Raw genomic sequence first — 24213 nt, 5'->3', positions numbered from 1 at the left:
ATTCAGCCATTTGATCCGCAGGGTTGTACTAATTTTTTTTTTCTATCTATAATTGGTATTTATACTATAATTTGTAAACGGTTATTTCGGTATTCAATGAAAATATTATCAAAATCTATATTTGGTTATTATTTTTGTCAAGTATTTTAACTATTTTTTTCAGTTCAACAAATCAATATTGACATTGAATGATTCTTTTGTTTGCCTTTTGATTTGAAAATAAAATAAAATTACAATGTTAGTTGGATTTTTTTATGTGAAAAAAATAAATAAATTATGATGTTAGTTAGATATTTTATTTTTCGTCAAATACACTACACCCCCTTCTGCTGGTTTGCTGACATATTTTGCGTTAAATTTACATAAATTTATGTTTAATTTTTTAAATTAATTGTTTAAACAAAAATCTTAAATAAAAAATCATAAAACAATTTTATTAATTTTTCATGAATATATTAGTTGAAAAAGAATGTATTTTTTATTTAAGTAATTTATTAATTTTTCATCAATATATTGTATGGAAAAAAAAATGTATTTTTCTACAATAAAATAGGTTTAACATGAGTATAATAAGTTTTAGGGAGCTGTTATTGGCGCTCCAAATTTCTCCACAAGTGTTCCACCTTTTTCCGTTATTAATTAAATTGGCAATTTAACCCTCTCGCATTTCTTCCATTTTTCAAGCCAAAAATTAAACTGTAAATAATATATTCGTCGGAGATTTTATTTGTAGTAGTCATGAACGAATAGAAAGAAATCCAACAAGTTAAAAAATACGAAATAAAAAGAAAGGTTGGCGATGTTGCAATTTCGGAATATTTTCCTTGGATGATGGTGTGGGTTAGAATAATTCTTTTACTTTCTAATTATGCAAAATTGAATGTTTTCCATAGATTTCCAATAAGAACTCATTTTTTTCTAAAGTTTATCGTGTTAGACCTTGAAAACACAATTTTTCCCTCACCATCCAACAATTACAAAAATTATGGTATACAAATAGTAGAAACTTCCATCTTTATAAACCCAAACTCATTGTTCACTAATTGATAAAGGTCAAAAATTAATCACCGGCAAATCGCTATAATTTGTTAAAGGCCATCGTTTTTGGGCTAATAGAACTTTCTTTGTTTTAGCCCATGTGTAAACTTTCTATGATCGTTTTTTAGTTATGTGGTCAGATTCCGACACCTAAGTTTTCGAATTCATCATTAGAAGTAATCTTGTACCATTTTTTTTTTTTTTTTTATCTAAATTTTTCTCAAATTAAAACCTAAGATTTCTCTCTCCCGCAACATCTTACATCTCTTTCTCGACGGATTCCAACATGGCAAGTAAAATTAACACTAATATAAACAAGGGATGTTTGTCTAGGTTGAAGAAAGTGCGATCTTTAGGAAGAGATAAATTAAGACAGGAATGGTGGACGTGTTTGATTGGGTTAATTTTGTCATTACGTAATGCGTGCCAATATCACTATACTAAATTTTATTATAAATAATAAAATTTTAATAATAAGTTAATCATAAAAAAAAAATTGTATTTACAAATTTATTTATTTTTTATTTAATGATAAAATTGATAATAATATTAAAATTAAACTAAATAGTATAATTAATATTATTATACAAATAATTTAATAAGAAAATATAAAATAGTATTATGAAGAGGGTAAGAGCAACTCTTAGTTGTCTATATATATATATATTTTTTGGTAAATATAATGTGTCATAATAATGTGAGATAAAAAAATTTACACTGTATATATTTTATAAAAAATATATTTTTTAACACACTGTTGAAAATGTTGTAATACTGACACTTAATTATCCTCCCCAAATGAATAATTTGAAAAAAAAAAAAAAACTATGATTTTTTTATTCAATTTCTATTTTAGAAAATGCATGTGAGAACCTAAATAAATTATTTTTTTACTCATAAAATAAGACAAGTATTTTCTTTTTTCCTTCATTATCAAATACTTTATTTAATTTTTTCCTGAATAATCATACAATTTACTTTCTTCTGCTTTAACAATGTCGCATACTTTATTTAATTTTTTCCTGAATTGTGATATTATCTTAATGAATACTCTTTTAGTTTTATTTCCTCTTGCGTCTCTGAACAATTCGCTGTTAAGCTTCAAGCAAAGAAAATTCTCTATCTCTATATATACGTTGTAGCGCTTAAAATCTTTCTTCATTCAGCAGTTGCCCATTACAATTCGCGAAAAAGACTTCGTTTTTGTTCGCTTTTACATCGATTGATTGCTATAATTCTACGATTCTTCAAATTTAACCCATGAATGAAGGGCGACAATTTCCTCTCCAAATCTCAAGCTGAAGGAGATTTTCAGCCGTTTGAGTCTAGGGTTTCTACTCTCTCGATCACCAGAGAGACCATCAACCGAAGTTCCAACTCTCAGACGGTAATTGCCGTTGATTTTCTGAATTATTTTATCTGGTTTGGTGTCGTTTGATTGACGATTCAATAGAATTTCAATTCTGTTCGATTGAATTATGAAAAAGAAAAATTGGGATAGGTACGAATCTGTAAATTTATCTGCTACAGCTGATGTTATGATATTGATTCGTCTTGGTTGAAGGGAAAGGTAGGAAATTGTTTTTTGATTTATCTGGCGTTAACAGAAATCAGCCTGAGTTTTTGCTTTGAAGCAAAATCATTTGAATTCAAACAAAATTTCCTTTTATTATGGAAGCAAGAGGGTAAAATCTAAAATAAAAGTCTGTTTTCATTCTTTTTTTAATTATAAACCTCTGAATCATTTTTCGAACCACTGCTAGTCACTGATTTGCTGGAAATTACGAACTCCAAGTAACAAGAATAAACCCTAAAACTCTAGCAAGTGCAACTAATGATTCTAAGTGCATTCGTAGGATTAAAGAAAACACAACCGTAGATATAGAACAATTATTTACTTGGTCCGGAACTAAGGGGTACATCTGCAGGCCATTCAGTAATAAGTAGTTTCCACACCGGAAGAAGTGATAGTGATGAGCAACCCTTTGTAGATCTACACCCACACTTGCTGCAGTGAAACACTACTCTTGCCTTGAAAAACACTTCTCTTTCTTTAACTAGTCGAGATAAACCGACTGATGAAAATAAACATTAAGTCAAAATACATAAATGCTCCTTCATTAAGAAGAAAGGCCCAACTTAAGATTAAAAATCACAATTCCATGAATCTCCTCCATGGCTGAAAATTATTACTTGTTATTGCCAAAATCCCCAACTCACCTTGGTATGATTTAAAAAGGATAACCTTACAAAACAGGCATGTGAAGCTGATACTCTGTTGGATCTCTCTCTCTCTCTCTCTCCATTTGGTCTTTAACATTGTGTTCCATTTGAGTCTGGTTTTCATTTACTTTTTCCTGGAATTATGCTATATAGTTTTGGAATGATAAACTGGTTGGCACTTGGGGATAGTTGAACAGTTTCATAACCAAATGTAACATTGTTGATTAATTACCTAATTCTCCTGCCATGTCTACTTTGATGATAATGACAGGATTGTTGGGTAGATGGAAAAACCGGCAGGCATAGTGGTTCAGAAGCCACGTTAGACTTCATGAGCCAGCAAATGGCTGCATATGAAGAATGTGATGCCGAAAAACCTCAATGCTCAAAGAAGATGGATGAGGAAGGAGGTTTTATTAATCAACAAATGGCTAGTACTCAAGAATGCGATATTGAATTACCTCAATGCAAGAAGGATGAGAACGATGAGAATGGAGGTTTTGTGGGCCAACAAATGGATAAACCTGAAGAAATTAATACTAAATTAGCTCAACACACAAGGGAGGAGTATAAAGAGAAGAGTGGTTTCATTGGCCAACAGATGGCTAAATCTGAAGAATGTGATACTGAATTACATCACCCTACAGGGGAGGTCAATGATGATAAGAAAGAAATGAATGCAAGCCATCAAAAACTAGGAAAATACTTCTATTATGACTTGCCACACCCTGAGGAAACTGGAGCTTGGATACCTGTTTCTGTTCCAGCTATGTCAGAAAGCGAGCATGAAGAGTGGATCAGAGGTTTCTCCTCAAATGGGGGTTATTTTCCTGATGGAGAAATCGGGTGGAGTCAGTATGTTGGGGAAGATAAAGAGTTGACTATGTGGGATGTGGTAGTTGAAATGTTACTTGTGGCACGAGGAAAAGTGAGATCTTTTGCTCATAGCGATATTCATAAAATTTCATGGACATCAAGCCACCTGGTTGAGCAAGCTTGGAAAGAGATGGCTCAAACCCTCACAGAGGCCAATTTTGGTGACGCAATGGAAATTCTTGAAGCAGAGCCTCCAAAATGGTTGCCTGATAGTGCAGCTGCTGCTTGTATGCTGTGTAGTGTGCGGTTTCACCCTATTATGTGCACCAGGCATCACTGCCGGTTTTGCGGAGGAATATTTTGCAGCGATTGTTCTAGAGGAAGGAGCTTGTTGCCAGCAAGGTTCCGTGTTGGGGATCCACAACGAGTATGTGATGTATGTTGTGTGCGTCTTGAGTCTTTCCAGCCATACTTAATGGATCAAGTTAGTCATGCTGCTCAATTGGCAACCCATGACCTGACAGATCTCAGCACTTTAAGATCTTGGGTAAATTTTCCTTGGGGACAGTCTATGGAATATGAGATATACAAAGCCACAAACACTGTCCGGGGTTACAATACGGTATGACTTTAGCTCTGAGCTATTGTAATTTCTATTAGAAGTCTTCTGAATTTAAGCGAAGCAATCAGAGTACCTTGAAAAAAAACCATTCTTACAGTAGAGTTTCATCTAGAAGGTCTGCTATTATAGCAACTGTGCTAGTCACATTTGAATTATTCTCTCTGCCCTTAAAAGAAAATTTGCATCAAACTTATGTCCTGAAGAGAGGGAATCTTTTGAACAATTGATAAACAATTATTTTTTTTTGCCTTGGATTCTTTTGTTCATGAAAGTAAAATAAGCATGTTATGATGCCAGATGCAATCTATTTAGTTAAATAATTACGCTGAGATTCTTGATTTCTCAACAATATATAACTTTATGATATATAATTGCTCAGGTTGGTTCTCTGAGACCTGAGAAGTTAATTCCAGATGCTATACTCCGACAAGCAAAAGGCCTTGCAATTCTTACTGTCGTGAAAGTTGGCATGATGGTCAGCTACAATATTGGAACAGGACTCGTGGTTGCTCGTAGGGAGGATGGCTCATGGTCTCCACCCTCTGCTATATCTTCTCTTGGTGTGAGCTGGGGAGCTCAGGTGAAGTAACTCATTTTTGGAAAAGTGCCCTTTATACATGTAAATTGACTAAATTCCTTTTCAAAGTTCGTGTCTACAATTAAATTTGAAGAGAATAAGAAATTACGACGGCATTCCTAACACAACTGATTGTCTCTTACTTACCAAAAAGATTAGAGAAGAAACTGATTGTAGCTCTGTATTCTGATTCTATTTGCAAATTGTCTGCTTTCCGCATTTCTCCGCTCTTTAGAGGTACTCTATTTGCAAGTCTGTTGGTCATGCTTGGCTTGGGGTTAGGATTCACGTCACTGGTCATTTGAGATATAATTGTAGCAATTAAAGGCTTAAGGTGCCTAGCTCTCCTAGAGTCTTAAATTCAAGGTAAAATAAGATGTGAGGTTGAGTGAATTAAGGCACCATGTGATATAAATACATATTAAATATAGTTACGAAATTTAGTTACCTATACATACATATATATATAGAGAGAGAGAGTAATGATCTCTTGCACACCGGTGAGCAAGAAACTCATCAACACCAAGCAGAGTGATCGTTGGATGTGATTGATATATTTTTTGGTAATTATCTTTTTTACACTTTGATCACATCCAATGGTCAATGTGCTTGGTGTGGAGAAAGTTTCTTTCTCACCGTTGTGCAAGAGATCATTTTTGTATACTATATTTTTTTTGGGCATTACTAACTTTGTTTCGAGGATTCTTTCATCTCGTGTCCATTTTTCTTGTGCTGAAGTATCTAATTGTAATCATGATTTAAGAATGTTTTTTTCCTGGTTTTTTCTTTCTTATTAATGGTTCATCTGTTTGCAGGCTGGAGGAGAATTGACAGACTTCATAGTTGTGTTGAGAACAGATGATGCTGTCAGGACATTTAGTGGCGATGTGCATCTTTCAATAGGAGCTGGTCTGAGTGCAGCTGTGGGAATTGTTGGGCGGACATTTGAAGCTGATGTAAGAGCTGGTGATGGTGGCTATGCTGCTTGTTATACATATAGCTGCAGTAAAGGTATCTGTTTATCTGAGTTAATTTAAGTATCATTACCTATGAAGCACAGACACCCATATCATAGTCGGACTCGTGTCGGACGTGCAATAGAAGTGTCCCTATTTAAAATAATAATAATTTATTAAGATATGCCGTCGACACGCTGCTGACATGTCGGAGGACACGGCTGTTGTGCATATATGTGTATCTGTTCAACCCAGATGCTTAAAGTTGAGATATAATAAATCTAGAGATAGAGGAGATAAGAGAGGAATGGCTGGACGAGAGATAAAAGGTCTGAGAGCTGTGATACTGTTAATGAAGGAGAGAGATGGAGATGGAGAGAAGAGAGGAGATGGAGAGAGTTTTAGTACCGGGAAAGGAGGAGAATGAGGGGATAAGATCAGAACCTTTCAATCTTATCGTGTCTTTCAACTTGTTTGGTTAAAGGGATAAAAAATTGTGCCTTGGACACACACACACACACATATTAGTATATTACAAGTATTTATATTTTAATGGAATTTGGGCATATTAACCATTCTGTTTTTCAAAAACAATATATGCTATTTGGTGGAACTAATTTAAATAGGTTGTGTTTAGGAATATAAATATAAAATTGAGAAAAAATTAAATATATATAAAAAATTATATTGCCATATCCTTGCGGTGTCTATGTCCTATTTTTTAAAAATTTGCTGTATCGCCGTGTCGTACCCGTGTCTCGTGTCTCGTGTCTCGTGTCTGTGTTCATGCTTCATAGATCATTAATGAATTTTTCCTGATTTAAGTGGATGATTGGATAGAAGTAGTGCTTATTTATCCAATTCATTCTATTTTGTAGTTTATTGATTGATTTTTAGTGAAAGCATGCTTAGCCCTCTTACAGAAAGATACCTGGATCTTATATGAATATAGAGAGAATTTTTGTGGTGTTCCAAATCATGGGGGTTAGCTCTTGAAAGTCTTCATTAGCCTATACCTGTCACTGCGTGTCTCTTTATCATCATCATCCCTTTATATCGCATGGAGATGGGGTAGGCCACTGTGTGTCACTTTATGATATTAAGGATTAATACCATCATTTCTCTTAGAGAAAGAAGTGGGACCTTATTATTAGTTTATCCGTTTTTACTTTTCTTCAAGTATGGATATAGTTCATAGTTTTGTGATTCATATAACCAGTCTTCAACTTTAATCCTCTTAGAAAACAATAATGTGGGAATTAGTCCTCCAACCAACCCCACCCCCCTACCCCCCGCGGCCAATCCCCCTTTTCTCTTTCCCTCCATCAATGAACTAACAATGAAAGAAATGATGTTTTGGTGTTTATGCAACCGTATCAAGTTGGGCAGGGTCTTTCTCGTTTATCCTTTACAGGTTGCCTCTTCTTTAGAGTTATATTACCTTGTTAAATATAATAAAGTGGAGACTTTTCTTTTATTCTTATTCTTGGTTCATGTCACATGCTCTTTTAATGTTAATGATTGATTGTGTCAAATTCCAGCCTTCCTAAGATTTGGTGCAATTTGGCACATAACACACTTGAAATGGGTCGAAGCAAAACCCCAACTCATCTACCTATTCTTTCTTAAGCCCGAGGTTCTTTGACCGGGCCTTGCATATTTCCTCTTCCTACTTGTGCTTCTTTATCTTCATCTGGCACATGATGTCACATCTCTTATATTCTTCTCGATTTCCCCCTTTATTAATTTGCAATCTCTGTCCTGTCCTCTCGTTATATCTGTTACTCAAGCCTAAACAAGTTAGGTCCTATAAGTCTAGTCCTAAAATGATGCAAGATTGTACTAAAGCAGAATGAGTTTGCCTCTCCAACCCTCTCTGCGACATCCTAGATGTCCAATTGTTTATTCAGATTAAATTGTTAAAATCACCTATTCAATATTATTTTGATCAAATCTTCATATCCAAATACCACATGATGTTCATTAAGAAGTTTTTAAGATCTTATAAAGCAATTCAATTTTAAGAACTTAAATGGTAATACTTGAAGGTGAATATTTGACAAAATTTGTATCTCAAAATTGTTTTAAAATTATAAAAATATTAAAAGTTTGTAGAACTTTGGGAAAGGTTAATAAGAATAGTAAAATAAAAATTAGGGAAAATTTGATTTTAGTGATCAAACCTAGACATAATTGCTTTGCAGTGACCATAAAGTAAAGAAAATATGAAGAGTGACCAAATGAAAAATTAATTGCTAGTAAGTGACCATTCAGGTTTAATTTTTTCAAATTACTTAGTTATTTAATAAAAAATGGTAAGGTCAAATTACAAAGGTCAACGGCGGGAGGAGGAATTAGATCTATCGTTGAATGGTGTATGGAGAGGGGAAGGCATTGACAAGGAAGAAGAAGGTGGAAATGCCGGCAGCAGAAGTGATTGGAGAATCTTGTTTTTTTAGATGAAGAATAATCCCGTCCCACAAAAATTTTCCCTTTCTGGTAATCCAACTTTTTAAGAGTGTAGTTTTTAATATATATATATTTTATTATAGTAGTATGGAATGAATTTCCAAATATACCCTTCTATGGTGGGTCCACGTGCTTTTATAACTTCAAGGCAAGGAATATTAAAAAATAGTACATTGGATTTTGAATTGGGAGTTTGGGACTATAGTTTTGGGATAGCCAAAAATTGAAAAGGTGGACCCTTTTTGTGGGACGGAGGGAGTATTATTTTGAGTAATTTTCTGGTCACAATCTGAAGCAATGGTGGTGGTCATACGTTGCTCCTGCATTCTTCTCCCACCCAAACGTCTCTCAGATTTTTCCGATGAACACAGATGCCCGACCTATTTTCCACCAAATTTCACTCGTCCTGTCAGGGACTCTAACTCGCTCTCTCTCTATATATATCTATAATATACTGTGATAAAATATCTTTTCTAACCTTTGATTTACAGTTTCTTTGGGGTCAATTGAAGTCGGTCTATTTCGAAAGATTTTTGTTTTTTGCTTTTAGTTTCTTTTGAGGATGTTGTACATTGACTGAAGCGCTCTGCATTTTTCTGAAACTAAAGGCTACCAAAAAGGATGAGAATGTGAATATTGTGGGCCTCAAAATTATTTTTAAAAGTTCAGTTGATTTGTTGGCCGGTTTTATATGTGATAAGATTGGGATGGGGAGGTCATTTATGATTTGATAAGGCCTGTTCGTGTATAAGGTGTGCACAAAAAAAAAAAAAAAAAAAAAAAAGAAGAAAAAAAATGTTTAATGTATAAAATTTAAAATTATACATAATGTATTATAAGAAGGGCATTTATGGAATAAATAATCAAACGGTGACTTCCTAGCAATTAAGTTTTGAATTTGGTGACCATTCATTTTTTTTTTTACTTTATGGTCATTTTAGAGCAATTTTGTTTAGGTTTTTGATCACTAAAATCCAAGTTTCCCTAAAAATTAGCTAAAAATTAATAAGTCAATATGGCAACTTTGGACAAGGTTGGATTTGGTTCCTACAAGTTTTCAATTAATAAATATACATACCATTTCCTTCGTCAAATGGCCTTGTTTGAAATTTGAAATTTTGCATTGTGAGGAAGGGAAAATTGAGGGATAGGAAAGGTCCGAAGGATCCATCTGTTTAGTAAGGAGGTATGAAAAGTGTTAAAATGAAAGTGTCTTCTCCATCCATTTGGTAAGGAGAGGAAGAAAAATGATGATACGTTATTTGCATATTTTATTAACGCAATGGTGATGTTTGAAGGGAAGATATGGTAGGAAAAGGAGTCCCTCTTTTTCCCTCCTCTTTTGGATGGTTTTTTTTTTTTTTTTAAATAAAATTTTGTTTCTATACTGTTCAAAATTTCTACTGTTTACTGTGCAGGCGCATTCGTTGGATGTTCTTTAGGAGGAAGTATTGTCACAACCCGCACACGAGAGAATTCCCGATTCTATGGTAGCCACTCAATAAATGCATCTGATGTTCTTCTTGGCTCATTGCCTAGGCCACCTGCAGCTGCCGTTCTCTATCGTGCACTGGCAGATTTATATCATAAGTTTGAGGGGTGACAATCGTGTTTTGTGTATAATGCTGATTTTACAATGGACTTTGAAGAATTAAAATGGAGATCCTCGGGGATCACTGGCATATTTGCTTTGCTTCTCTGTGAATAGTTTTTCACCACTATCCATTGGTCCATGTAAATTCATTTGTAAATTGTTGTACAGTATGCCTTGGGAGGAAGAAAGTCTGTAAATAAAATATGTAACTACTAACAGCAAATACTGTGCCAAACACCTAATTGGCCCTGTTTAAATTGTATATGAACTGCTATGGTTGGACAACAGAGATACCTGACCAAATCAGCCAATTATATTGTTTGTGTTTCTCCTGGGTTGTTTAATTCCTATTATATTGTTTGTGTTTCTCCTAGGTAGTTTGAATTTCCTGTTCAAAATATGCTATTGTTTCTGAACCATCTCCTAAGAGTTAGAAAAGTCAAATAAATTACATTCAGGAATAATTACATGGTCACTAACAACATTTTCATCTGCTAAGGGTAATATTGTTTTCGACATTTTGCTTGAACATTTAAAAAATAGCATGGTCTTGATATAATGATTTGCTATTTTGAGATGAAATTAACCTGCTAAAAGAGTCTTACATTCAATATGAAAATGAGTCAAATGACTATACATATAAATTGATTTGAGTTTTGGGAGGACTTTCTAGCTAATTTGGTATATAGTTTAAGAGATTTGACGGCTAAAGCCTAGTATCTATACAAGTGTGATTACAAATCAGTCTTGTGAGTAGGATCTAGAATGCTCAAAATAAATATATAGTAATCTAGGCTATCCCATGCAAATCTATACTACAACTCTACACCAAGTGTAGAGAATTCTAGAATGTCTTTCTCAAGCATAGGCATTCATATCATCATCTGCCGTGGGACTCCATGGCCATGGCATAACATAACTTCCATGGCCCAATTTTGCAGACCCCACGCAAACAGTTATTGTCTATCGTTGGCCTCTATGGTAGAATCAGTCAGGGACCTGAGAGGTGGTGGTTTATTCATGCGGCGGATGTCCAAATCAGTCAGGGACCTGAGAGGTGGTGGTTTATTCATGCGGCGGATGTCCAACTCGTAAACTTAGCCGATACAAAGGCATATGATAGCACCCAAAGATCAGTAATTTTTGATCTTATGTTCATTGCGAATGTCTCACAACATATTAGTAAGATTTTTTTATTTTTTTTTTTTGATTCCTCGCAATGATGTAAAACTGGCAACATTAATTCTGTGGTTAAAAAAAAAGGTAGAGGTAAAAAAGGTTTACATCTCGTACTGATTCTGATTTCTGATTGCTCTTACAATTAAAAGGATACTGCAAAAATATCGATCGGATTTCACCCATTCTTCACGCAGGAAGTTTTTGAACCGTATCATTTCCATTAGGAATATTAATGTACAATGAAATCAATAAAATAGAAAACAATACAATATAAGTGACACAAGAATAAACAATGACAACACTGAAACAGGTGCAACCACTAGTTATCTATAACGAACCAGCTAATCTTTTTCTTGGATAAGTGATAATCAGCCACTTAATCTTGACATTCAAAATCCATTCCAATTGCAAAATCGAGATCACGCATAACAATCAACACTGGTGTGTATCAATGCTGTAACGGAAAATTCCTTTCCAGGAAAAATCGAGGAAAAAAAAGTAGGCAGATGAATATCTGAAGCAGCGGTGCAAAATTCACCATATGAAGTATTTATAATTTTACTAATAGCTCCGTTTCTTAAGAAGAAAGATCAATTGCTCCTGCTCTGTATTTTATGCTTCCCAGGTGTGCCAACGAGAACACTTCTTAATGAACATGATAAGAAGTTGTGTGTCGAAATTTGAAACTTGCACCAAGGCAGGGCAGAAACCAAATATTCAATGGACATAAAAAGTTGTCTCCTCCAATCGCACATCACACTATCTGCAGTGCCATAACAATTCATTAGTAAATTACTCCAAAGGAAAATAGGAACTTACCGCACTGCATTTACCAGTCTCCAGAACAACAACAGACCATATGCTGCATACAGTCAGCAGCAAATTTATACTAACTTTACCTGGTTCTAGAGTTCCCAAGGGTAAGCTCAAGATCATCGGGAACACATTCCTCATGAATCCTCTCTCCTTCCCATGGCTTCACCAGCCCCTTTGTATTACTGCCAAATGCAAACTCAGCTGAAATCACATCTGACATTGGAACATCTGCTGTTTGATCAAAACCCGCTCTAACTGCTGGAGAAGATGTCCCGCTTTGCCCAGGAGTCCACATGCGGGATCCTCCACCTGACAGTGCCTCCTTGAAGTTGAAGCCAAATGGGTTTGATGAGACGAGGCTGAATGTTGGAGACGATGGCCCATCTTGAGGAGTGTGAATACCAGAGAGCCATCCTGATTCAGGAGGGGTCTGACGGCCAGGGCTTGGTGGGGTGGAAGAAGGTGGGAAGGCATAATGCTGCCCGGCCCAGGGAGGAGCAGCAGTTGGATCATCCCAATTGTCCTTCATTCTGGGAGTTCGGGCTGTAGGTGAGCTCAATGGTGGGGTGACTGGAGCACTAATAGAACCTGCATGGACGAAGAGATGATGGGGAAGTTTGGAAGATGCTGAAGATGAACCAGATGAGAGGTTTTTGAGCCATGGAATGAGGGAGTTGGGATCAGCGTTACTATTGGCATTTGCAGCGTAACGGGATGAGACTGGGCTTGGAAAGGAAGATGAAGCAGGGCTTGGATTATAAGACGCACATGGACTTGGGTGGTATGATGAGCATGGACTTGCTGATGCTGACCCACCCGCAATATCCATGCAATCCACAGGTTTGCAACCCTGCAAAATACCGGAGATGATTAGAGGGCAAGCAAAAAACCAAATTCCAAAAACAATTAAAGGTCATTGGGTACTTTACAGCTCAAGCATTGTGATTGCAAATGGAAATGTAGTTTCAAAGATCTCATCAAGTGGCAACTACAAGACATAATACCCCTTTTGTAACAAACTAATATTATTACTTAGTTGGAGCATGCCTCATTACTGCATAGAAAATCAGACACGTGAATATTCATGACATTCATTGTCCTTGTTGCCAACTTGCTATAAGGAATTTTCTGAATGTTTACTCATTCTTTCAATTTTAAGTAGCAAAAATCACAAATTTGTTTATTTAACTTTGGGTTCCTTAGCCAAATACATCACAATAAATTTTCCTTGCCAAAGACAAATGTTATTGGAAATAAATTTATATCACTCAGTGAATCATAAGCCTCAAAAGACTGAGAAGTTCATGAACTAAAAGATTATAAAAAGTGCAGCCAAGTCATTTGGCCGAGTAATAGTTCAATAACAAGGAAGACCATTATACCAAAGTCGGCATTCATAAGGTCAAATTCCCAGGTCCTAGGTTTAACCTTTTAAGTTCATGAAATATCAGGTAAATATCCAACAGCGAGTTCAATTCAGCGCTAAACTTCATCTATTGGATTTATAACCCACCAACGGGCGGAAATAGTGCAAGAGAAGGCCATACTCAACTAAACTGTAGAAGCAACTGTACACATATATTTATATCAGGTCACAATTAGCTTCTAAATTGAAGAAAATTTAAATGTCCTCTCTTTTTTCCTCATCCTCTCTCTACCGGTCTCGAAACCTTGACCTAGGACTTGGGAATTAAGACCCAAAGCCACTAGGACAAAGGTAGACCAGTAAAAATTTCTTCTCTTTAACAGAATCCTTCAGAACTGCTGAAGTTCATGAGCATGGTGAAAAAAATAACAGGGTTTTACTGGTCTTCCTTTGTCCTAGTGGTTTGGGGTCTAACCCCCAAGCCTTAGGTCAAGGTTTTGAGACTGGTAGAGAGCAAAGAAAGGGAAAATAATAATAATAACATAGTTTTTTTTTCCCCATCTATCGGTCGTTTTAGCTGCATTGATATCATAATATTGCTCAAAATAAAAGTAAAAGAAAGGGCAACAAAAATCCTAAGTATCTCAATCTAACCGTCCAACTAAAGAGAGTACAGAACCCCTCATTAGCAGGACACAATTAATCAGAGATCAGCAATGGCTTCCTTAAAATCCAAGACTTCATGCTTCTTCCCCAATGTGTAGGGTTTTCTTAAGCTTGTTAACTGCTGCTACCATAGCTATTCCAATGAGTGCTGGTGCTGCATTTGGTAATAACGAAAATTGGGAAGAGGGGAAAAAAAAGGGAAGGGAATGGAGAGTCTTTCCACTGTTTGGTAGGAGGTGAAGGGAAGGGAAAGAGAAGGAAAAGGAGGAGGGGTCCAGTTCCTTTTTTTTAAAGCTGATATGGGTTTGTCTGATTTGTTTAAGCAGCACCTAGAGAAGATCGGATCCAGTTCCTTCATTTGATTAATAACCTTGAATTCCACAATCACAGCTTTTCCAATTGGAAGAACAAAAACGATCTCAAACTTCAAGTGAACAGAAGGAAGTCAAAGATCCACGTTGTAAAGCTTTGGAGATTGGAGGCCCTCTCCATTGAGTAATTTTGACATATTTCATGACATTTGGCTTTCCTTATTAAATGAGGATGTAAATATGATCGGCTGTTCTGATTTCGACAATAGCATCTGAAGGCCCATTACTAGGATATCAAAAGCTTGATTGTGATTGTGTATTGCTAGGAAATGTACTATAGTTTTCATCCACAGTGAGATCTACGCATTTGATCAAATCCCATATTCAGAACTCTTGTTTCAATTCTCACAGTACAACATAAAAGCAAATGTAGATGGCATTATGATGGCAACATGGCAATTACACCCAAACTAAAAGTTACTTGAAAGGAAAATATTAATGTCAATTATGACTATATTACTTCCACATGTTATCTACCCATCATGACTCAATCAACTATAACTTCTTGATCCAATTTAATACAAGCTCTCAGGCTCCACTTAGTAAGAATATAATATATTTAAATCAAAGGTGGTTCTATTCTGGCGATAAGGAGCTATCATTTGTCACGAAACAAAACCCTTGGTTAAAGTATCATTACAGGACATCAAGAAACTAGTCTTAATTGTGGTTGCTGATATTCTATTTCATAATCCAATACCTGGGGTGTAGCTCCCATCCAGTTTGTTACCTACCACTGCCCTCCTGTAAATCCAATGAGACCTAAATCTTTCCACATTAGCTATAAAAAGGGAACTGGATCCCATCATCTCTAGGTGCTACATAAACAAATAAAGCAATCCAATGATTATGTAGTTGTGAAAAAAATCTATCATCTGTAACGAAACAAAACCCTTGGTTAAAGGATCATTATAAGGCATCCAGAAACTAGTGTTAATTGTGGTTGCTAATCTTCTATTTCGTGTTCCATAAACTGGGATGTAGCTCCCCATCAAGTTTGTTACCTACCATGGCCCTCCTATAAATCAAGTGAGACCTAAATCTTGCCGTGAGACCTATAAATCTTGCCATATCAGAATGAAAAAAGGAACAGGGTCCACTAATCTATAGGTATTACTTAATCAAACCAAGCATATCAATGATTAGGTAGGCATTGATATCCCAAGTAAGACAGTCAAACTGTAGGCTCCAATCCTTTTTACCCTTCCACAACACATTTACAACATTTTTAGTACTCATAAATGAATGGTAAGGTAGAATTTGAGGGCCCCCATGGAACAAAGAGTGATAGAATCTAAATTATCGATGCACGGTGCAAGTGCGTAGTAGTCAAAACTCAAAAGGGTATAAATAAATCAAGATGTAGGGTATAACTATTGATTGTGGAGGCAGTTATAGGCCCCACGTGGGTCCTCCCACATGGATTAAAGATCTTTTGACCACAATTTGTTCCTTTACTAGGTGTGAATATTAGAGAGGTTATCTCATGTGACCATCACACCATGTGACGGTCACTATGATTTCACCATTCACAGTGAATTATATGAATGGTCTACCATAATGGCCATCACACGGTGCGATGGTTACATGAAATAATTCCTACTAGAATCATCACTATTTAGTCAAACGCAGACTTTATTGCTGCTCTCTGCTTCTACCCACAAGCCCGTAAGCCAAAAGAATGTAAGTTGTGGAAGGTAGGCCATAACGACAACATGGAAAAGAGTAGCGCTTTGGACATTTTCGACACTATTCAGCTTCTTCCGTTACATGAGATGGGTGTGCGTGTTGTTCTCTGATAACTATACCCAGTCCAAAATTTTCTCAAGGGAAATGATAACATCAACTATGATTCTAGAGTGCTCACCGCGACACATTATTTCAGATTAGTAATAAAATTGAATTCAACATAAGCCTATGCGCTCACCCAAGTGAAAGAAATGTCAAAGGAAGGAATCCAAAGATTGGATGTCTCTTTTCCTTCCTTTCTCAATCATATGATAAAAAATAAGAAACCAATAAAGAAAAAGAACAGCAAAGGCCCACACACCGAGTACCACCCCACAACAATTCCACTCTTGACAAGAAAAAGTGTAAAGCAAGAGAACCCTGATTAGCTAGATTACGGGAGTAATATTTATATTCAAATTTCCTAATTGACCTCAAATATGTCACTGTGTGAAGACACTTGAGATGGCAGTTTCACTGTAAAAAACCGAGTTGAACTTGAACTCCTTTCAAAAAATGGCAGAGAGAGATTGGTTGGAAATTGAAACCTTCACTAAAGGAATATATACATATATATGTATAGAGAGAAACTGTAAAATAGTAATTTAACATCAGTTTTTTTTTTTTTTTTTGGTGGGGGGAGTGGATGTAATTAAAAAATTCAGGAGGGCAATTTCAAAATTTTAAAGAATTATACATACAAAAATGCAATTTTTTAGAAGTTGGGGAGGGGGTAGGGGGTAGGGGACAGGGATGGGAATTTTCCCCAACTCGGAGGATTTCCGCCCTGCCCCTAATGGGGCGGATTTTGTAACCCCCTAAATGGGATTGGGGTGGGTATGGTAGAACAATTGAAAAACCTAAGTGGGTTTGGGGCGGGGGCAGATTTAGTAATGAACCCGCCCCGCCCCCGCCCCGATTATATATATACCTTTAATTATATATATATATATATATAATATTTAATATTTTTAAGCCGAGTCACTTATTTGTTAGCCCAATTTGAGCACATTAGGTAGTTTTTTTTTTTTCCCTCCCCCCCCCCCCCCGGGCCTGCAATTAAACGGAGTACGCTGGGCGGAGTTGGCATTTTGTTTACCAGAGTAGGGGCGGGATGGTATACCAATTACAAACCCATCCCGTAGTAAGGACGGAATTGGTACAACAAATTTTCTAACGGGTGAAGTAAGGTTTTGCCAAACTAGCCCCAACTCCCTTTGTTACCTTCCCGCGAGAGGCGCGCACATGCACCCCCTAGCCCTTAATTGGCTCCATTCATGCTCCTCTCTTCTATCCTTCCTTCCTACAAAACATAACATAAAGCCATAGCCTCAGTCAAATCACATGCTATCATATCCTTATTTATTAACTCTACCCCACCTTAGCCATCTTCTTCCTTCCCTAATAAAAAATCTCTAATGGTATGGAGTATATACATAAACACTTAGACATATATATGATATAAGAAAATGTCTTTCTACCTTAGTCGGGGAGAAGCTGACAAGACACAGGGCCCTGGCGGGGCCACCAACCATGGTGGAGCCCACCAGGACCCTGTGTCTTGTCGGCTCCTTCCCAGCTCTAAAAGAATAGCAAGAATCTATGATATAACTTCTTTAGGAAGCTATACCAACATAACTTCCCAATGAAGCTAATTTCCAATTTTGGAAGAAAAGTAAACTTCCTTTATTATACTTTTCCTTTTTATCTTCCAAAGTTGAAATTAGGGGAGTGTCTCTACCAACTAGGCTACCCTGCTCAACCCCATATCATTATATCTCTCTCACACACACACACAAACACATATATATGCCATGTGTGTTAACGTTACTCTACTTGAGCAACATATTTTTCGTAGTTGGTTGATTGTTACCATATTTATATTTGAATTTTGACTTTCTTAGTAAAATACTTGTAGAGCAAGTTTCTCCTATTATTTAGGTAGAATTCTTTTCTTGTAGATCAAATATCTCCTATTCGTTATGTCTCTACAAGAACTTCTACCTAAAGAATAGAAAAGACTTTCTCGACAAGTCCTTTTTTATGTTATTCCTTTTTATCTCCCGAAGTTCGAAAATCTTCCATAAGAACCTATATAAACATACTATAATATATATATATATATATATATATATATATATATATATATACACACACATACCACATGTATATGTATAAGTATATTTATTGTTATAGATTCTCCATTATTACAAACTTTTCGTGTACTCATTGTACTGTTGTATCGTGCAAATACATATATCTATACTATTATATTATTAAAAGTATAAGGTGTTTCAAATCATTGACTTATAGTAATATTCTTGTAAAATTCAATAAAAGGTCTAATTAGAGAATAAAATATATAATATTAAAAACTAATTTAAAAATATGGTAGTAGAAAATAATTATAGTAGTAAAAACTAAAAATAATAATATAGTAGTAGGAAATTTAATTAAAGTAAAAAATATATAATATTTAATAATTGAATTACTGAAATTCAATAAAAGGAAATCTAATTAGAGAAGAAAATATATAATATTAAAAAACTTAATTATTTAATTCAATAAAATAAAAATCTAATTAGAGGAGAAATACTAATAATAATATAGTAATAGGAAATACTGAAATTCAATAAAAGAAAATCTAATTAGAGAAAAAAATATTTAATTTATTTCAATAAATACATAACAAAAATTATATATAAAAATATACCAATAAAATCCTAAACTAAGAATTATATATACAAATTTATTTTATATTAATTTTAATTTTTATAATGTTAATTATTTCAATAAATAATATGTCTTTAAAATACTTTTATATATAATAAATAATAATACAAAATTATTCTTATATATTATTTTTGATCCTTACAAATTTTTTACTTTATACACACACTTCCTATATATATATATATATATATATAAGCCTTTCATGTATTGTTCTTGATATAAAATATTCAATCACCTTCAGTACTTTAAACATGCCCTAACAGGCATAACACATTTATGATACAATGCTGGAGGATAATGAATGATAAGGTAACAAGGCCCTAGGTAACATATATGATACATCAAATTGTTTTGCTATCAGTATTTGTGGGCCCCACATGGGACCAAGAACACTAAAATATCAATTGTTGAAGTAATGCAACAAATATTTTGGAGTCAGCCATAGCCCCACATGTCCTAAAAATGTGTACACAGCTATAAGCCCCATCTGTCAATATGTATTTAGTAAATCAATATGTATACTTATAGATATCAAGTATACGTATTGATTGTGAAGACAGTTATAGGCCCCAAATGTCCTAAAAATGTTCCCACATGATAATTGTACATACTGACCACAATGCGTTGCAAAGCTCATGAAGGTTCCCATGTAGAGCTGCGATTTCACCATTCATAGTGAGTCCAATGAATGTCTCTCACAGTGACAATCACACAACATGATAGCAAAACACAATTCTTCTATACCAACGCGGTGATAACCGACTCTCTCACATAGGGTGTGGAAGCTCTACCACACACATGGTGAGTGACACCCCATGTGAGAGAGTCGGCAATTCCCGACTTAGCTAAAACAGAATTGCTGTTTAGTAAAAATCTATCAACTTTTGGTATAAAGCATGTGTTTCTTCTCTCTACTATAGTACTACTTCCCATCCAAACCCAAAAGTTAATAACACAAGCTGAAGGAAGGCTTGCCACAGTGTCATTGGCAACATGGTAATGACTAATAAGTAGTCCCTTGAATATTTTTGCTAAGGAAAATTTTAAAATTGTCAACACCCGACTAGCTAGTCAGCTAGTCCGATGTCTGTCGATAGGGCCAACAGCTTTGTGAGACCCAATTCACGCATAGCAATACTCTTTTGCCACTATCCAACCTCACAATTGCATGATAAATGTAATTGGTCAAAAAGTTTTCTTTTTTTTTTTTATAAAGGGAAAATGATAATGTCAACTATGATTATACTGGCCACCAGGCCACCACAATCCGTTCCCTAACAAAATTCAATCCAATATGTCACACGCTCTCCCAAATGAAAGAAAAGTCAAAGAATGAAAGAATCCAAAGATTTGATAACTTTTTTCCTTCGTATTTAATCATAGGACAATAAACAATAGCCTAATAAAGAAAATAATAATAATAATAATAAATAAATAAATAAATAAAAACAGCAACGGCCCACAAACCTCTCACCACCCAACAACAATTCCACGCCTTGACAGGAAAAGGCATTTCCCCGCGAAATTCGGAGAAAGCAATCCCTGACCAAAATTACCAAATTGACCTCAAGTATACAACTACTCGGAAACTGGAATCTCCACAAAGAGTAAAAAGAGAAAAAGATATATAAATATAGAGAGAGAGTGTGTGTGTGACAGACTGTAAAAATTCTATTTTAACATCAGTCACGGTACATCAACTCAGAGTTCAATCTAGGAGATGAATGGTACTTGAAATGACAAAACTGCCCAGATTAATAAGAGCTCTACAGACTTTAATGAACTAAGCGGAAAGCATTGAGGAGGGGCAAGGTTGTCTAATGATCTTTACTTTTTGGCTGATTGATAGAATCTTCGTGTTTCGTGCTTTCAATGAAAAATCAGAGTCGGAAGTGATCTATCATACGCCGGTTGGACAAACAACCAGACTACGTAACCGGTACTTTACGGACGGTATCTGACGATCTTTCAAGAGAGAAAGAGAACAGGTAATTGCTTACTACTGATTCTACAATTTCGCTCTAGATACGAGGCGAAAAGAAGAAAGAGTGATTCTTACTAGCTAACTTACGCAATATGATACCGCGCGTGTTAGCAGACACCATAAACAGCAATTTGAGCTCTGATTTATAGAATTGAAGGGAAAAAAGCCTCAAAAAATCGTAAATAAATAAAAGACGCTGGAAAAACAAGAAATTTAGATCTGGTGACCTACAACACTGGCGCATTTTATCTGCTATGCAGACAGGTTGCTAAACTACGCACGTATCAAAACCATATAGAGCTAACAAAATGTAAACAACAGACTAGAGAGAGAGAATGAAATTTGATGTTTACCTTTCTGTAAGTGGTGCCATCTTCTTCGACGGTCCAACCAGCTTCGTTGCAGAGAGCCTTCAAGACCTCGTTGTTGTCGCAGTGCTTAGGGAGCTTGTAGTTCCCGTACATCCTCAGCCCAGCGTAGATCTTCGCCGCGATCGCTCGCCGCCGTCTCTCTCTCCTCTTGTTGTTCTCTCTCTCCTTCCATGTCGGAAGCCTCGTCCCCGACGTCATACCACCCTCGCACAATCGGAAAACCACTCTCCAAACAAACCCTAACAAAATCAATACATGCGAACCGAATCGGAAGCGAAACTTCGGTACCGGAAAACCGGGTTCTGGTATCGGAAAGCGGGAAGGGTTTGAGTGAATCGGTTTGATGAGTCTCAGATGATCTGATGGAAGTGGTAATGAAATAAACAGCTAAACAGGGTTGTTTGTTATATTGGGGCATGGATGATGAGAAAATTTACGAGAGAGCCACTTAAGCTTTATCCTGGAATTGCGGGTCTTTGCACGTGTTTAGTCTTTTGAAAGGAGAGGGAGGTGGAGGTGGGAAAATTATTGAATACCCGGGTACATACCCCGGACATACCAACCCTTGGATGTAGTGGAGTCTACCATCACATTCATAATTCAATGGTCCTCCGGAGTACCATATAGCTGGGGTGTTCAATAAACTCTCGTGGAGGTGAGGGCAAGTTCAAGGAAAGAGAAGTCTATCAAATAAGTTGGAATTCGGGTCGGGTCGACGAGTAATATTATCATCCTCTTTGTAGTATTTTCGTACAAGTTTGCTTGTATCATGTGGATTTGAAGATTGAGGGCATAAATGTAACTTTACCAGAGGAGAACTAGATCTATGACCATAGATTAATGTGGGAGAATTAAATTGTTTTCCATATAAAAATGATTAGTTTAATAATTGGGTCAGAAATTACCAAATTTATTAAACGGGTTGTTAACGTTAATTTGTTTAATAATTTATTTACTAAATTTTATATTATTTAAAGAAGAAAAACAATACAAGTCTCATTCCGACCAAAATTTCTAAATAATCTCGTAATCCACAAAATAGTAAATTAATAGGTAGCTATTACATAAACCAAATATTTAAAGTAAGGAGAAAAATGTTCAAATAACTCTAATTACTTTAAAATCATGAGGTTGATATGGCAAGAGTTGTTAGAAGTTAGATTATTAAATGCATAAAGTAGAAACTTGATACTCCAAAGTCCATTGAAGGCACTAACTCACTACTCATTAAAATTAATCTCTCAAATGTCCACTATAAGAATATCGTTTTCCAAGTGAAACATCGTGAAAGTACTCATTCACTGGACTATCGTGACATCTGTTGTTGGGGTTTATGTTGAAATGATTTAATTGCTCATAATAATTGAATCTAAACAGGACAAGGACATATTATATTCATGATTATAACACATTAAACTAATAGGGCATAAACCGTACCGGTTGAATTGCTCAACATAACACAACACGATTACTTAAATAGATTAATTGTGTCGAACTGTTTTCGATCTGAACTCGATTAAGATGAATCCAAACTCGCTTATCTCGTGTCGTATCACAATTTCTCTTACTGCAAATCTGTTTGTAGTGAATATAATATTTAGAGGTTACTTCTCAACTAATTAAAAAGTATATTATGATTTATGTTTAAGTATTATTTTAAAAACTTAATATAGAGTTCAAGGTGTTAAAGTTCTAAGTGATAATTGTAAATTAAAATTTTTAAAATATTTAATTAAATAAATATTTAATTTATTCATAATTAAGAATTAAATTGAATAATCAACCAGCACTTAGTTGATAAGTCAAAATTTGAACCCATTATGGCATGTTAATAATTTAATAAATTTACTAGTCAATTATGAATAGTGTTGAGCTCGACTGTTCTTACACTGGATCATGTGAACGTGTCTAGCCGTATACGTTGAGTACTCATTAATGCTTTAATGTATGAAAGGTGGGGGGATTTTGGACTTTGCACAAAGTGTATATATATATATATATATATATATATATTAGATTAAAAGTGTTTTGTGTTTGAATACAGGCATTTGAATCTCTCTCAGGTCTCAACTGACCCAAAAATGAATTACCAGCATAGGTGACATAAAGTTTTGTCAATTGGAGAGCGGAAGTATATATATATATATATATTAGATTAAAAGTGTTTTGTGTTTGAATACAGGCATTTGAATCTCTCTCAAGTCTCAACTGACCCAAAAATGAATTACTAGCATAGGTGACAAAGTTTTGTCAATTGGAGAGCGGAAGTGTGACGGCAAAATTAAATTATAAATTTAAACAAAAGTGAGAACACACTTGAAGTGTAAAATCGACACTTATTAAAAAAAATTATTTGGCTTAGAATATGAGTTAAAATTACACTAGAAAGACAATAATAAAATCATGGTGATACGGGGAAGGGTTGAAATTGAAAGAGAAATTGGAAATTGAGCTATGCATTAGCCCCCAAAAATTAAATGTTTAGTTACAATAAGATAGGTATATTTTTATTGCATTAATGAACCCATTTGTCTTTCCAGGGTGAGCTAGGGTTTAGGAGGAGGGACCAGCCTTGTTCTAGGGGCACGTATCCGGCGGGGCCTCCTTCATGCCGGCATGAACCAGTGCCCTGTCACTTGTCAGTGTGTGCAGGGGTGTGTGTGTGTTGGTTCAGCAGTACTGGGCTCACTGATTATTGGGGTTG

The 24213-nt window shown here is 35.3% G+C and overlaps 2 protein-coding genes across 3 annotated transcripts; one reads left to right on the top strand and one right to left on the bottom strand.

Moving 5' to 3' along the window:
* The first annotated feature begins 2063 nt into the window (after window positions 1-2063).
* On the top strand, window positions 2064-10624 carry LOC132310332 (uncharacterized). The gene is made up of 5 exons (XM_059808521.1): window positions 2064-2425; window positions 3533-4699; window positions 5079-5279; window positions 6092-6287; window positions 10120-10624. Exons 1-5 carry the CDS (start codon window positions 2303-2305, stop codon window positions 10302-10304), a joined length of 1872 nt encoding a protein of 623 aa, XP_059664504.1. The 5' UTR covers window positions 2064-2302; the 3' UTR covers window positions 10305-10624.
* A 1001-nt stretch (window positions 10625-11625) lies between these two features.
* On the bottom strand, window positions 11626-22005 carry LOC132310342 (BES1/BZR1 homolog protein 4-like). Of its 2 annotated transcripts, XM_059808528.1 has the most exons (3): window positions 21492-22001; window positions 12374-13140; window positions 11626-12237 (listed from the first exon to the last, which is right to left on the bottom strand). In XM_059808528.1, exons 1-3 carry the CDS (start codon window positions 21705-21707, stop codon window positions 12234-12236), a joined length of 987 nt encoding a protein of 328 aa, XP_059664511.1. In that variant the 5' UTR covers window positions 21708-22001; the 3' UTR covers window positions 11626-12233. The 2 variants fall into 2 exon arrangements, with proteins under 2 accessions (XP_059664511.1, XP_059664518.1); XM_059808535.1 differs by lacking the exon at window positions 11626-12237 and having other exon boundaries at window positions 12370-13140; window positions 21492-22005.
* Between the last annotated feature and the right edge of the window lie 2208 nt (window positions 22006-24213).

Source organism: Cornus florida, unplaced genomic scaffold, assembly GCF_030987335.1.
Source record: "Cornus florida cultivar Cherokee Brave unplaced genomic scaffold, ASM3098733v1 CherokeeBrave_3.0.0_Hap2_Chr01, whole genome shotgun sequence".
Classification (NCBI taxonomy): Eukaryota; Viridiplantae; Streptophyta; class Magnoliopsida; order Cornales; family Cornaceae; genus Cornus; species Cornus florida.
Note: the sequence above shows the minus strand (reverse complement) of the source record. Positions and strands in the feature narration are given on the sequence as shown.